This window comes from Panthera pardus, unplaced genomic scaffold (genome assembly GCF_024362965.1).
Source record: "Panthera pardus isolate Hobbes unplaced genomic scaffold, ASM2436296v1 HiC_scaffold_11, whole genome shotgun sequence".
Taxonomy (NCBI): domain Eukaryota; kingdom Metazoa; phylum Chordata; class Mammalia; order Carnivora; family Felidae; genus Panthera; species Panthera pardus.
Window position 1 is genome coordinate 104,391,281 of NW_026526666.1, and position 13,116 is coordinate 104,404,396.

Consider the following 13,116-nt stretch of genomic DNA (forward strand, 5'->3'; position numbering starts at 1 on the left):
CACACTGATGCTAGTGGACTAGCGGACGGGAAGGAGCGTGCAGGCCTGCTTCGGGAGAGCCACGCCTCCAAGGAGCACGGGAGGACAGCGGGCCCAGGAGGCTTCCACGGGGGACTCACGCCATCACCGCGGTGCCTTGCTTCTGAAAGACAGAGGTCCCACACAGACACGGCAGAATTACAGTTTGGTGATGTGGATGGTGGACGTGTAAAGCTTATCACCTTTGCTCTCCTCCGTGATTGGAATATTTTGTAATGTTTAATGCGAAGTTTATGGACGGTTGTAACCTAAACAAATGCTTGTTGGTATGTTAAGTGGAAAAGAGCAAAACAAAGTTATGTATACGACCAGAGTTCAATCGCGTGTGTGAGACACACACGGTGAGAAACTCTCTGTCATAATGGAATCGTGTGGGTGGTGGTCTGTTTTTCGAATTCTCGTCATGTGCCTTTATTTTATGCTGGAAAAAATACTGTTATTGTAAGAATCAGTAACCACAAGAACCCCTCCCAACTTTATTTTTAGTTTTCAGTGAGTGCCCTGGAGCACAGAGTGTATGAGGTTCGAGAGACAGCGGTTAGAATTATTTTGGACATGTATAAACAGCACCGGGCTTTTATTCTAGAGTACCTCCCTCCAGACGACAACACCACGCGCAAGAACGTTCTCTATAAAACAATTTTTGACGGATTTGCTAAAATAGACGGCAGACCAACAGATGCTGACACGAAGGTACGTTAGTTTGTGTGAAGCTGTGATCTGATCCTGTACCGAAGGGGTTATTTGGTCCCCAACTAGAGTGACAGAGGAGCTGCATGTAGAGGAAACCAGCACTCGGAGCTCAGGTGCAGGCCTTTGCTCTTGCTGCCTGTGAGACCCCCAGTTTTGGAGCAACGGCAGCTGAGAGAACATTGGCGATTTTATCTGCCAGTAAATGTTTTCAGGCTGATCTGGCGAATTTACTTTGAACCCTCGTTACATTGTCAGCGACCGTTCTAACATATAAGAGATGTAATTGATATGCCGTAATTCCCTCCCAATTTCGAAGACCATCCTAAAAAGCTGTTCTAACGAAAAAATAATTTTCATATCAGGCACAGAAAAAAGCGGCTACAGAAGAAGCGGAAAAACGAAAGAAAGAAGAAATTAAAGCTTTACAAGGGCAGTTGGCAGTGCTCTCCGAAATTCAGGCCGGAGTCCAGCATGGCAAGGTCAGCACATCCTTCCCCGGTCGCCGAGTGTCGGCCCCCCAGACAGACGCATGGCAGGCTCGCGTGACTTTCTGTGGCCTCGGGCGGGTGGCTGTGTGTGTTCTCTGCTGCGAGTGCTTCTAAAACTAGTCTGGGGGTGAATAAAGGGACCTCCCACTAGCTGCTCTGCGTTAGATTCTGGGTCCCCACTCTTCACCTCCCAGGCGGTGGCACGAGCGGCTGGTAGCCGCTGAAGTCTAAAAACGGCCGCCTGGGGGGAGGTTTCCTAGAGAGGAAACTTCTGGGCTAAACGGTCCTGGTACAAGGACATTTCCTCTCCTCCCGGCCTCCTTCAGGGGCAAAGGAGGAAAATATGGCTGAATGTGAAGATGTGATTCCCGTGCACTAAAAAGGGGGGGTTCAGGTAGACGTTCCACCTCAGGGAGCCCCGGGTCCTCCGCCTCGGGGGGACATCGTCCGCGGGGGGTCAGGAGGTGCTTGGGGGATATAAACACCGGCTGCATGCCACTGATTTCGTAATTCGGTTCCTTGAGTAGAAAGAACGTCTCTCTAAAAGAAAGAAAGGGGGAGAGGGGGTGGGCAGTAGCCACGGAGGAGCGTGAAGTGTCAGCTGTGCGGGAGAGAAGGTTCCAGGGCGTGGTGCCCAGCAGCGTCCCTGCCACGAACAGTGCTGCTCTGACTGACCTTCATCCCTTGGGTCCGCCAGTGGGCTGGGGACCGTGTGTGCCAGAGAGCAGAACAGACCAAAGTCCCCATCCCCAGGGACCCTGTCCTCTCTCGGCGGCATCCGACAGCAATCCAGATACTCAGGGAGCTTGTGAGAGAGAGTGGGGGACCGCAGAGGAGAGCAGAGGAGCGGCTTCGGAGGAGGGACTGCCGCCTGGCGCCTTGCTCCGGGGGGCCTCTCGTGGAGCTTGTCTTGGGAAACGCCTGGCGACAGGAGGCCAGAGCCCGAGCCTGAGCACCAGGGGCCCTCAGGGGCGGCCGGAGCCGGGTGGCTGGCCCACAGGGCACCGAAGATAACGAGCTGAGTGGACAGCTGAGTGACTCAGGAAGCTGTCTGAGGGTTTCAAGCAAGAGTAAATCTGCTCTCCGAGGCCTTCACGGGGCCACCAGCCTTCACGCAGGAGGACTCCTGAGTAGTGCCCCCGGCCTGGAGAGAGGACCGTGCGGGCAGAAGCTAGGAGGGTGGGCTGTGCGTGCGTGAAGTGCAGCCTACGATTCGCCGGTGGGCTCGTGGAGGTCGCGTGGGGGGAGAGGGAGAAGCCCAGATCTCCCGGTTTGTGCCCCAGTTTGCACCTGGGGCACTGGAGCCTCGTCCACAGCAGGGTGGGCGGGGCAGCTGCTAGGCCTGGTCAGGAGAAGCCGGGGCCTGGGACCCCCAGGGAGAGAAGGCTGAACGCTTGCTCATCCACACGGGGGCGGCGAGCTGGGGGGCCGGGGAGGGCGCCCCTAGCATGAGCAGCTAAGAAAGGGGAGACGGCTGAGGAATGGCGTTTGAGGGGCACCCTGGGCATCCACAGGGCAGGGCAACGGTCACGTGCTGCCCAGAGCTCACAGCACCAAGGTGAGCTGCTGGAGAGCCAGCGGGGAGCAGGGGAGCGGTGAGGGCAGGGGAGCGGCAGCAGGGACAGGAGCCTGAGGCAGGGACTTGAGAGGGGAAGGCACGTATTTGGGCGTTGGGAGCTCACAGAGCTGTGTTACTTGTTGGTAGAAAGTCTAAAAATAGGGCCGCCTTGCGGGCTCAGTCAGTTGAGCATCTGACTTGGGCTCAGGGCATGATCTCGCGGTTTGTGGGTTCAGGCTCCGCGTCGGGCTCTGTGCTGACAGCTCCGAGCCTGGAGCCTGCTTCCGATTCTGTGTCTCCCTCTCTCTGCCCCTCCCCTGCTCATGCTCTGTCTCTCTCTGTCTCAAAAATTAATAAACGTTAAAAAAAAAAAGAAAAAAGAGAGTCTGAAAACAGAAGAATTTGCTTTCAGGGTCAAAACACCCTGGACAGACTGTGCAGCCATTTGTCCCTGACCTTTCTGCTCTTGTGTCTTAGGAGACGACGGCAGGCCCCACGCTGGAGGCAGACAGTCAGGGTAGGTGCTCGGTCCCCTCGGCCATTCAGCAAATACTGGAGGGCGGGACATTGTACGACCTTTGTTAACTCACGTGCTTTTAAGTGTATTTCACACCAAACTGGTTACTAAAACTTTGAAAATAATTTCTACAAAAGGTCATTTTAAAAAATAACCTTTTTTTTTTTTTTCCATTTTTCTTTCTCATTTCAGACACGGAAGGAGGGAAGGCAGCCGCATGTCCTGCCCCGGAAGTCCCAGCCGCTCACTACTTAGATAAGTGCGTGGGGTCATCCTCAGCCCGGTGTATAGAGATGGAAGGGACCGGCCACATAAAACGCGACTCAGTAGATATTTTCGCCCCAGCGCACTGCGAGCCTGTGGGCTGATAGGCTCGCGTCGCTCATTTGTACAAGTTGGAAAATTGCCCTCCACGCTGACGGGCTTAACTCCGGGTGTGTCCGGTTTCCCTGCACTTTACCCAACACTGCTTGGCGGCCGATTGTCAGAGGGCTGTTAAAGGTACCAGATGTGACAACAGCGAAGCACGTCCCCTGTGCCACCGCCACAGCGCATGTGCAAGGAATTTCAGTAGAACGTCTTTGCCTTTTTTTCCGATGCGAGTTAGTTTCTGCCTGATTGTGCCGGTGGGTTAGAACTTGTGGGACCCGAAGCCGACTTGTGTCAAACGAGTGGGCCGCGCCCCCCCCTCCCCCCCCCCCCACCGCCGGAGCCTCCTGCCAGGGCAGCGGGGCCGCCCAGGGAAGGCGAGGGCGCGCGTGCGTCCAGGCCCCTCCGCGCCTCATCTCTCGCTGCTGTCTCGTTTCAGTTTATGTATCTTCTGTGGGGAGAGGAGTGAGTCCTTCACGGAGGAGGGCCTGGACCTCCACTACTGGAAGCGCTGCCTCATGCTGACAAGATGCGCCTGCTGCAGGCAGGTCAGGCGCCCGGCCGCACGCGGCCCCTCCACGGCCCCTCACAGACCCGCCCCGCGTGTAGCGCTCCCCGGGGAGAAGTCGCGGGGAAGGTGGCTGGATGGCTGTCACCCCGTTTTCTTACGTTTTCCGCTATTTTAAGCGAGCCGTGTCCCACGTACGTAAACGTGCAGGCGCACCTCAGCGGCGGGGTTCCGTTCCGGACCACCCCGGGAACACACGGGGCGCAAGAAAGCGAGTCACGTGACCTTCGTGGCTTCCCGGGGCGCGGGGAAGCTACGTGTGCTGTGGCCTGTGGTCTGTCCAGCGTATGAGCCGCACCTAAAAAAGGACGTGCGTGCGTCACACACGTACTAAAAAACGCTGGCCGGCATTTGGGCTTCTGGCAAAGTCCTATTCGCCGATCACAGGTCACCGTCACACGTACGACAGTGAAAACGTTTGACGTGTTGCAAGAATGACTGAAATGTGATACGGACGCAAAGTGCGCAAATGCCGCTGGGACAGTGGTGGCGAATGACCCCGTCAGTGCAGGGTCGCTGCAGCCCCTCCGTCTGCAGAGAACGCGGCATCTGCGAAGCACGTGACAGGAGGTGCCCGTCCGCAAAGCCATGAGTGTGAGAGCCCGCGGGGCCCCCACAAAATAACACACCCGTGTCCCCAGCACCCAGGCCCCTCAAAGTGCACCACCTCCCCCCGCCCTGAGTCACCCCACCATCCTGATTTCTGACACCACAAGTTAGTGTTGCTTGCGTTTCGGGTTTACGTGATAGAACCCTACAAAATGTACCTACTTTATGTCAGGTTGGTCTTCCAGCTTTATAGTGTTCCGTTGTTTGAGCAGTGCACGATTCATCCCTCCATCCTACTGTTTTTGGAACTCAGGTTGCGTCCAGTTAGAGCCTATCACGAGTAACGCTGCCACAGACATTCTTGTATCCGCTCCCAGGGCGCCTGCGAACGCGCCTTTCTGGGTGCACCCCCGGGGGCGGAGTGGCTGGGCAAGCCCGCGCTGGGCTGCGGGGCTGACTCAGGCCGTGCTCCGGAGGGGTCTTAAGGGCGTGGGGGGCCGTGCCACATCCTCGCCAGCTCCGTGGTTCCTGCCCACAGTGAGGTGCGGCCCCTGTCCATCCGTCTCTCGGCCACCCGAGTGCCCTCTTGTATAAAATAGCTTCCAGTCTCTTGCTCACGTTTTGAATCGCGTTGCCGGTCCCGCTTTACTGATCTGTAGTCACGCTTCAGGTGCACGGACCGGAGTCCTTGGCCAGCCCCAGGTGCCATAGTTGCCCTCTCCCGCTTGGGGTCTGGCCTGTTTGTCACCCCAGCGTGTCTTTTAAGTTTAAACGCTGTCCGCCTTGTTCGTCTTGCCCGTGGTTTACGCGTTGTGTATCTTGTTTAAGAAAACTCCCACCCCCGGATTTGCAGGTCTCCTGTGATGCAGTAAGGCCTTCCTTTTAATAAAGGAGGAGAATGAACTTCTGGCCTCTACCTTGGGGCTCTTGCAGGCTACACAGCAGCTCTCAAGTAGACAGAGCCCCCCACCCCACCCCCCACAGCCTGGCAGTGCAGACTTCTAGCCTCCCCCCAACTCCCAGCCCGTGTTGGCTGGATTCCCAGCAGGTGTATGAGTCCATGCATAGTGGTCACTCCTGCTGAACGTGCCTGGGTGGTGAGAGACTCTCCTAACAGTCTTTTTGTGACCCCGTCTCTGCACATTCTTACAAGCAACAGGGAGGCGGGATTTGAACCAGAGGCCACACGGCTAAGCTGTTCCGCGGCTTCCTGCGTGTGCTGCGGGGGTTAGCCGTCGCTCCTCCGTCCCCCCCCCCTTGGCAGTGTCCTCTGTGCGCTACCACCATAACACGAGGAGGGACACACGAGGGGCACCGGGTCTTCATCAGAGTATAGTGAGCGCCCGAGGAAGCCCCCTGGGGCCGGCAGGGTCAGGACCAAGTGAGAGAAGAGCTGTGCGTGTTCCGGCCCTGGGGAACAAGTGCAAGGTGGGGCCGCACGCGCCCCGTGCGCTCAGCACCCTGCTTCCTTCTGCATTTCTGGATGCAGGTGGTCGAGATCTCCAGCCTGACGGAGCACCTGCTGACAGAATGCGACAAGAAAGACGGGTTTGGAAAGTGTTACCGCTGCAACGAGGCTGTTCTGAAGGAAGAGCTGCCCAGACACATAAAAGCAAAGGACTGTAATCGTGAGTGCCCGCTCGGCCCCCGCCCAGACCCCTCGGTGCCCGCTGTGCCCCCGGGCCCTGCCTGGGGAGGCCCCGCGTGGAGGGCTGGCCCACCCCGCGTCTATAGCTCCTGGCTCAGGTCTCGGGAGGAGCTGAGCCTTGTCCTGCTGATGCCGTTTCAGCCGCCAAACCGGAGAAGCTGGCAAACCGCTGTCCTCTGTGCCACGAGAACTTCTCACCAGGGGAGGAGGTGAGGACCTAACTCGAGCGTGACCCTACCCGGGGCTGACCCGGCGACGAGGCTGTCGGGGCTGGGCCGCGGGTGGGGGACCGTGAGTGTTCGGGGAGCACCCCCGGTCCCGCTTCAGGTCCGCCTGACACTCTGTCACCTGCCTTCTCCTGTGAGTTCTCCCTCCCATAGCGCCGTGGACCCTCTGCGGGGGCCTCAGCTCTGGGTGGGCGAGCGCGAGGGGCTTTCGCCTCTGTCTAGGCGCGGCACCCCTCTGTGCGCTGGGGCCCTGAGTGGCGTCTGGGCCAGACGTGCGGGTCTCTTCTCATTACTGCCGTCCAGCCCAGTGCAGTTGGGGGGTCCTACCTCGCAGACGACTGCCAGCTCTCCTCCCTTCCCCGGCGCCGGCGACTCTGGCTTCCGGTTCCCGCCCCCCTCCTCCCTGGGCCCCCTGCTCTGACCAGAGCAGGTCTGAGGCTCGTGTCGGTGGTTCAGCTGACACGACAGTGGCGATGTCCTCCACGTGCCAGGCAGGGCGGTCCTGGGGACCTGCCTCTGGCTCCACCGCTTCCGCTCCAGCCCCCTTAGCCGCTGCACCTGCAGTTCCCCACGGGTCCCGCCGCGGGCTCTCCCTGCCCCAGCCGTCTGGGATGTGCCCACGAGACGGCTCAGACCCAGCCGTGCTCTGTAGCTCGCCCTCGACCTCCGAGAGCACGTAGCAGACGGCCCTGTGCCCATGCCGTCGTCCCAGGCCCGTCGTCCCTCTCTCAGAAAACGTCAGATACACAACACAGTGCGCGGCAGAGCAGAGGGGCCCGCAGGCGCCCCTCACGCCCCATCGCCGGCTCGCGTGGCCGTGGGCTCACAGCCACCCCTGCCCCATCTGCACCCAGCTGCGGCTCCCCGCCCAGGCCACGCTGGGGTGCAGCCAGACGGCACGTCGCTTCCTCTGGAAATGCTCTGCCGTGGGGCTCCGGAAACAGTGCTCGTGGAGGCGCTCTCGAGAGCGTCCCCCAGCCTCCCCTCGGGGTCAGTGTCCCGGCCCCCGCGGAGGCCGCACGCGGAGACTGCTGGATGTGTTTCTAAGTAGCCTCCTCCGTGTGCTCTGTTTTAGAGTTTGGTGAAAAGCGGTCTGCCTGGCAGGGTTTCCCGTGGGCTGGGTTTCCCGTGGGCTGGGTTTGCGGATGGCCTCCCTCCCGGCACCGTTAAGAGGTCGTTCCCGCCCGGGTCCGTTTAAACCTCAGACTTGCCCGCAGCCGCTTCTTAGCCAGTGGCCCGCCCTTCCGTGCCCGGGCACACCCCACGACCGTCAGGGACCGTCAGGTCCACGCAGGCCAGCCTGCCACCCTGCAGTCGTCAGCTGGGCCGCCACTTGCGAGAGAAGCGTTCCTCCCTCTGCCCTGCAGTCGCCCCCGGGCGAGAACGTGTGTGCCTCCCGCACGGTCCACGGGCTGCACAGGAGCAAGCCGCTCACCAGCGTGTCCCTTAGTGTCGTAAACACGCAGACTCAACCGGTGTCCTGCAGCCTCTCTGAGGCCTGAGTCGCCTGGTCTGTGGCCAGCGCGGCCTCTCAGGCTCCTGGCCTTGTTGTTCGGACCCCGGTGTTCTCGGCACCCCCTGGCTGTTGTCACACTCTGCCCGCTCCATGCTGACCCTGCCCAGGCCGGCCCCGGACCTGGGCTCCCTCCGGTGGAAATGGATATTTTAGAACAGCATCGGTGTCTCCCGTGCTCACAGCCACCGAGTTGGTCACTGTCGCTGGCCTTCCCGGTGGATGGAGCCGTGTGAAAATGCTGACATGACCACCTCGTGAGTTCAGCCGAACATTTCCGACGCATCCTGTGTCTCCCGGTGTCCCCTTTCCCCAGCCCAAGGGTTGGGTTCTCAGAGCCCCGGAGATGCCAGACCCGCCTGCCGCCCGTCGTGCACGCGCACTGCGCGACCCCACACGCAGCACGTGCCTGGCGGCAGTGCCCAAACTCGGGGCCGTGAGTCCCTGTTCACATCCTTTCCGTGTCCCCTGGCAGTGGGGGGTCCACGAGCTGTTTCACGGCCACAGTGCGTTTACGGTCACTTGCTTTATTGTGTATTTGGTTTTTGGGGGGGGGGGTAAAATTAAGTCCTGTAATTATATAAAGCACTCGACTAGTTCTGAAGTCTGTAAAATGGGACATATGCACAGAAGAACAGAGAGCAGCTGCAGTGCCTGCCCCTGCCCACCACCCCTCCTTCCTAACAGGGCCGTTTTTAGTGGTTTTCCCTTTTAAAAGTCGTGTAAGTAGTCCTCACGTGCACACGCCTTCTCTCCGTTCGCGTGTGAAACTCAGGCTTTGTGTCCGGGGTCTGATTTCTACCGTGACACTAGCTGTCACGGGACACCCGGTCCCTGTGTGTGGCTGCTGTCATCTCCTGCTCCGTGCGATGCGGACCTCAGCCCCTCTCCTCCTGGCAGTTGTGTCCCCCGGCGTCCGACAGCTCGCGGCTCCAAGGCCGTCAGCGGGCCTCTCGGACTTCTCTGCTTGCTCTCGGTTCAGCGGTCCATGCCTGCAGCCAGTCACCACACGCTTGGCGGCTCAAACATCCTTCTGTGATGTCAGTTTCTGTGGGGCAGGAGTCGTGGGCACAACTGAACGGGTCCTCTGCTCCAGGAGTCACCAGGCCGCAGTGACACGTCGACTGGGCCGCGTTCTCATCCATGGGCCCGGCTGGGGGGGGAGGGGGTCTCCCGAGCTCCCCCAGTGCCGGCAGAATTCTTCTGTCACTACAGGACCGGGGTCCCTGTTTTCTGCCGGCTGGCAGCCAGGGGCCACTCCCCGCTCCTGGAGGTCACCCTGCCCCGTGTACTCCCCGAATCCACACACGTGCACGTGCTTATGTGACAACAGTCCGAGCGCGCCGTGCTCGGAGGTGACGACCGAGGGGCTCCGCGTGCCGCGCCAGGATGTGAGATGCGGCCGCCTCTGGTTTCAGCTCTGACAGGAGCTCAGCTCGTCTGCTCCCTCTCGGTCGCCGGTTGACGCGGCGTGTGCCTCCTCTTTTGTTCCAGGCGTGGAAGGCTCACCTCATGGGCCCCGCCGGCTGCACCATGAACCTGCGCAAGACGCACGTGCTGCACAAGGCTCTGCCGCCAGGTGAGGTCTGGGGCCTTGCTGCACGTGGGTGCCGCGTGGCGGGGCCCCCGCACCTCTGGGGTCACACGGACGTGCTTCCCTCCCTTAGCGAGTAGGCTGATGTGTGCCCAGACCTCTTGTCGTCAGCACCACGCTCTTGCCTCAGGGCTCCCGCCGCGTCCTTCGGGCGCACGCCCCTGCTCCCGGCTCTGCATCGCCAAAGCAGAGCGCTCGGAAACAGACGGATAGCAGACTCACAGATCTCTCCGCTCCCTGCCTCGTAAATTGTAATTGCAGCTACTTTGTGTTAGGTTGAGAACGCCGACAGGAAAGCAGGACGTTTTTCGTTAGAAAATTCTTCCTGACGAAAAACCGTTGGACGGACGTTCTTACTTCAGGGGCGTTAATAAGTGAGAGAGTAATAAAAACGAGTGTGACGGGATGTGGGCTCTGGGCTCCACCTGCCAGATACCCGGCGAGGGCTGAGTGTGGCTGACGCCCCCCCCCCCCCCCACCCCGCACCCTGCCACCTCTCTCATAACGGAGGGAATATGGGTACCTGGAGGGGGCGCCTGCCCGGGGCGACTCAGCCCGGAAGCGAAGCTGTAGTCGCGTGGCTGCTCGTTTTCTTCGTTTCTGGAGCTGAGTCTCTACAGCCGACACCCGGGCAAATGAGCAAGTTCTCTTTCTTCCCGCCCTCGGGCCAGGCGTCTCCTCTGAGCCCGTTGGGGACGCACGAGCCCTGCTCCTCAGCCCGGCAGCCAGCTCCCACACGTGCCCCGCTCAGCCGGGCCACCTGTGGACCGAGTGGCCGCTGTGCTGCCCCCTGCAGACCCCGCTGGCGCTCTGCTTCTCCCCAGGGCCTGACGACACCTGGCCGCCATGCCCTCACTGTGGCTTGGCGCTCTGTTGGTGTGTTAGCCTCCCTGCTGACACGGGGCCTGTGTGTTGTGTGTCCAGCAGGTAAAGGCCCAGCCACGACCAAATCAGGGACCTCTGCATCCAAGGTCGGAAGCAAGATCCCTACCCCAAAGGGACTGAACAAAAGCTCCGGCAGAACGTACACAAAGCGGTGACGTGACCCACATTCTGTCTCCTTCGTCCCCACGAGGGACCGAGCGAGTTTCTTGATTGCGAACCATCTCTCCTAAGATCCGCCTTTGGACGTGGCGACCCTGTGCTCCGCCCCCGCCATCCCTCCGCTCGTGGCCCTGCTGTCCTCACCTGCCGCTCCCTGTGAGGGGCTGACGCAAGAGCCTGCGTCCGGGGCTCAGACCAAGCTCACCGCGGTTTGAAGCTACCAGGCTTCTGGCCTCCGAGGCCGTCGTCGCCAGAAGAGCAGCCGTTCCGTTTGAAGGGGACCGACCTCCCTGTCCGGGTCGGGTGAGCAGGTTACGGGTGTCCTCGAGCAGAGCGCCCTCTCCTCAAGCGCTTGGAGTGGTTTCCATAAAGGCTTCGCTGTAAACCTCGTGCACGTCGGTCTCTCTCTCACGTGGCAGAATTTCCGCAGGGCTTTGGCTCACTGGGCCGCGCGGATCTTGGCGGGCGCCGGCCCCCGCCCAGCGCACCTCCCCACTGTGTGCGGACCCCGCACCTCCCGCTGTCACGAGAGGGAAAGACAAACCTGCGGTCGCCACGCATGGGTCCCCCTGCAGCACCTGCCCCGCTAGGCCCCCCCCCCCCGACCCCCACCCCTGCCACCGTGCGGAGTGCTGGGTCCCCCCCCGACCCCAAGCTGCAGCCCCTGGGAGCCGAGCCTGCCACCCTGTGGCTCCATCAGGGCTCTCCTCCCGGTGCTTCCAGCTCCTTCCTTCTAGAACCACACCTGTGGTTCTAGAACAGAGTTAGGACCCGCCTCTCCACCGATTGTCCTGCGCCCTGAACACATGTCGGTCAGAACAGCCCTCTCTCAAAGCCTTGAGCAGGCGAGGGGAGCAGCCGCACTTGGTTAACACGCGCGAACGAGCCTTCAGCGCGGACCAGCAGGCTCGGGTGTCTGCTCTGGGCCTGTCCTGCCTCTCACAGATCTACGAATCGGAGCCCTAAGTTCATTTGTCTCAAACACGCCCCATGACACTTCAAACCCCAACATGGCTTAAAATGAAGAGACCAGCCCTCGTGTCCCACAGAAGCGGTTCCCGGGCTTCGTGTCCAGGTGGCGGCGGGGCAAAGCCAGGGTGTGTCTGAAACCTGCTGGGAAGCGTCCCATCTCCCTTGTGTCGGCCTGCGCTCCCACTGCCTGCTGGGCGCCCAGAGACCCAGGGAGGCCGGCCCTTCCCACCCCGCCCGCGGCCCAGCATGCTTCCGTTCTCCCGCGTGGTAGGCAAGTAGACAGCAGGCCTTCGGGGTGCCGCTGAGAAATGGGTGGGATTTGTACCACGTCATCAGCATATACACCTGTTTACTTCCCCGCCACGTGAAAGAAAACACGTTTCAGAAAACCCCTCATAGCCGTTGGAGCAGCGCGTCCCCTGAGTGTGTTAGTGACCGCGAGTTTGCACTAACCACTCTCCGTTCTGGGTGAACTAACACTTTCTCATATGGTTGACTCAAAATACAGCAAGAATAGGACTAAGAGAACTACCTTTGCAAAAAATAACTCAATTAAGAAATAAGTAGTGGGGAGAAAGAACGTAAACCTTCATCAGACAGAGCAGAACACAGATGCCGAGGGAACTGTGACGCGACCCCTCCTGGCTTCACAGACCGCGGCCACGACCTGGTCCCTCCTCCTACAGGCGAGCCGCTCCGTAACACGAGCAGTGATGAGAAACGCTAATCGAGGAGCCATTCTCTTCCCTCTTAATCAACACTCGCAAAAAACATGTATGTAGTATTTTCCATATATCGTAACTTTAAAAAGATTCGTAAAAATATTTCACTTTAGTGATTGACACAGTTGGATGCGTTCAAGACCGGTTAGCCTTGCTGGTTACAGAAGGAGCAGGCGTTTCTGTCAAAGTGAGCCCTGCCTAGCGGCTACAAAGAGCTCCACAGAGTTAGAGGCTATTAAGGAACTGAAAATAAAGGACAGGCAATTCTGAAGGAAGTGTAGGATCCCTTGGCCATTTATAAATAAAAATGTAAATTTGGAACAGGAATTAATAATTTTCACTATGAATATGTTGTGGATATTTATTTCTCTTATTTTCATATTTCAAAATATTTTAATTTAAAACAAATGTGTCTATAAATTTGGCATCAGAATACACATGTAAATACCTTTAATGAAAATTTTTAACTTTTTAATGTTTTAATATAGTTTTCTATTTGTCTTTATTTCAGGCACCAGAATTATAGTATCTAACCAATATATTTTTGTTGTTATTTCAGGGCCTAGGGGTCAGTTCACTCTGAGCATGTTAACACAATAAAAAGGTCACAAAACA

The 13,116-nt window shown here is 59.0% G+C and overlaps 1 protein-coding gene across 2 annotated transcripts in view; it reads left to right on the forward strand.

Annotated features, from left to right (window-relative positions):
* The window catches only part of CEP104 (centrosomal protein 104), a 35,545-nt gene extending 22,429 nt beyond the window's left edge, over positions 1-13,116 (forward strand). Inside the window, exons 15-23 of one of the 2 annotated variants that reach the window (XM_053899072.1) lie at positions 526-732; positions 1,095-1,211; positions 3,256-3,295; positions 3,488-3,554; positions 4,104-4,212; positions 6,271-6,409; positions 6,571-6,638; positions 9,664-9,748; positions 10,688-13,116. In XM_053899072.1, the coding sequence (XP_053755047.1) occupies positions 526-732; positions 1,095-1,211; positions 3,256-3,295; positions 3,488-3,554; positions 4,104-4,212; positions 6,271-6,409; positions 6,571-6,638; positions 9,664-9,748; positions 10,688-10,803 (948 nt within the window). In that variant the 3' untranslated portion in view covers positions 10,804-13,116. The remainder of the gene's footprint in view (positions 1-525; positions 733-1,094; positions 1,212-3,255; positions 3,296-3,487; positions 3,555-4,103; positions 4,213-6,270; positions 6,410-6,570; positions 6,639-9,663; positions 9,749-10,687) is intronic. The other variant, XM_053899073.1, reaches the window with a different exon arrangement.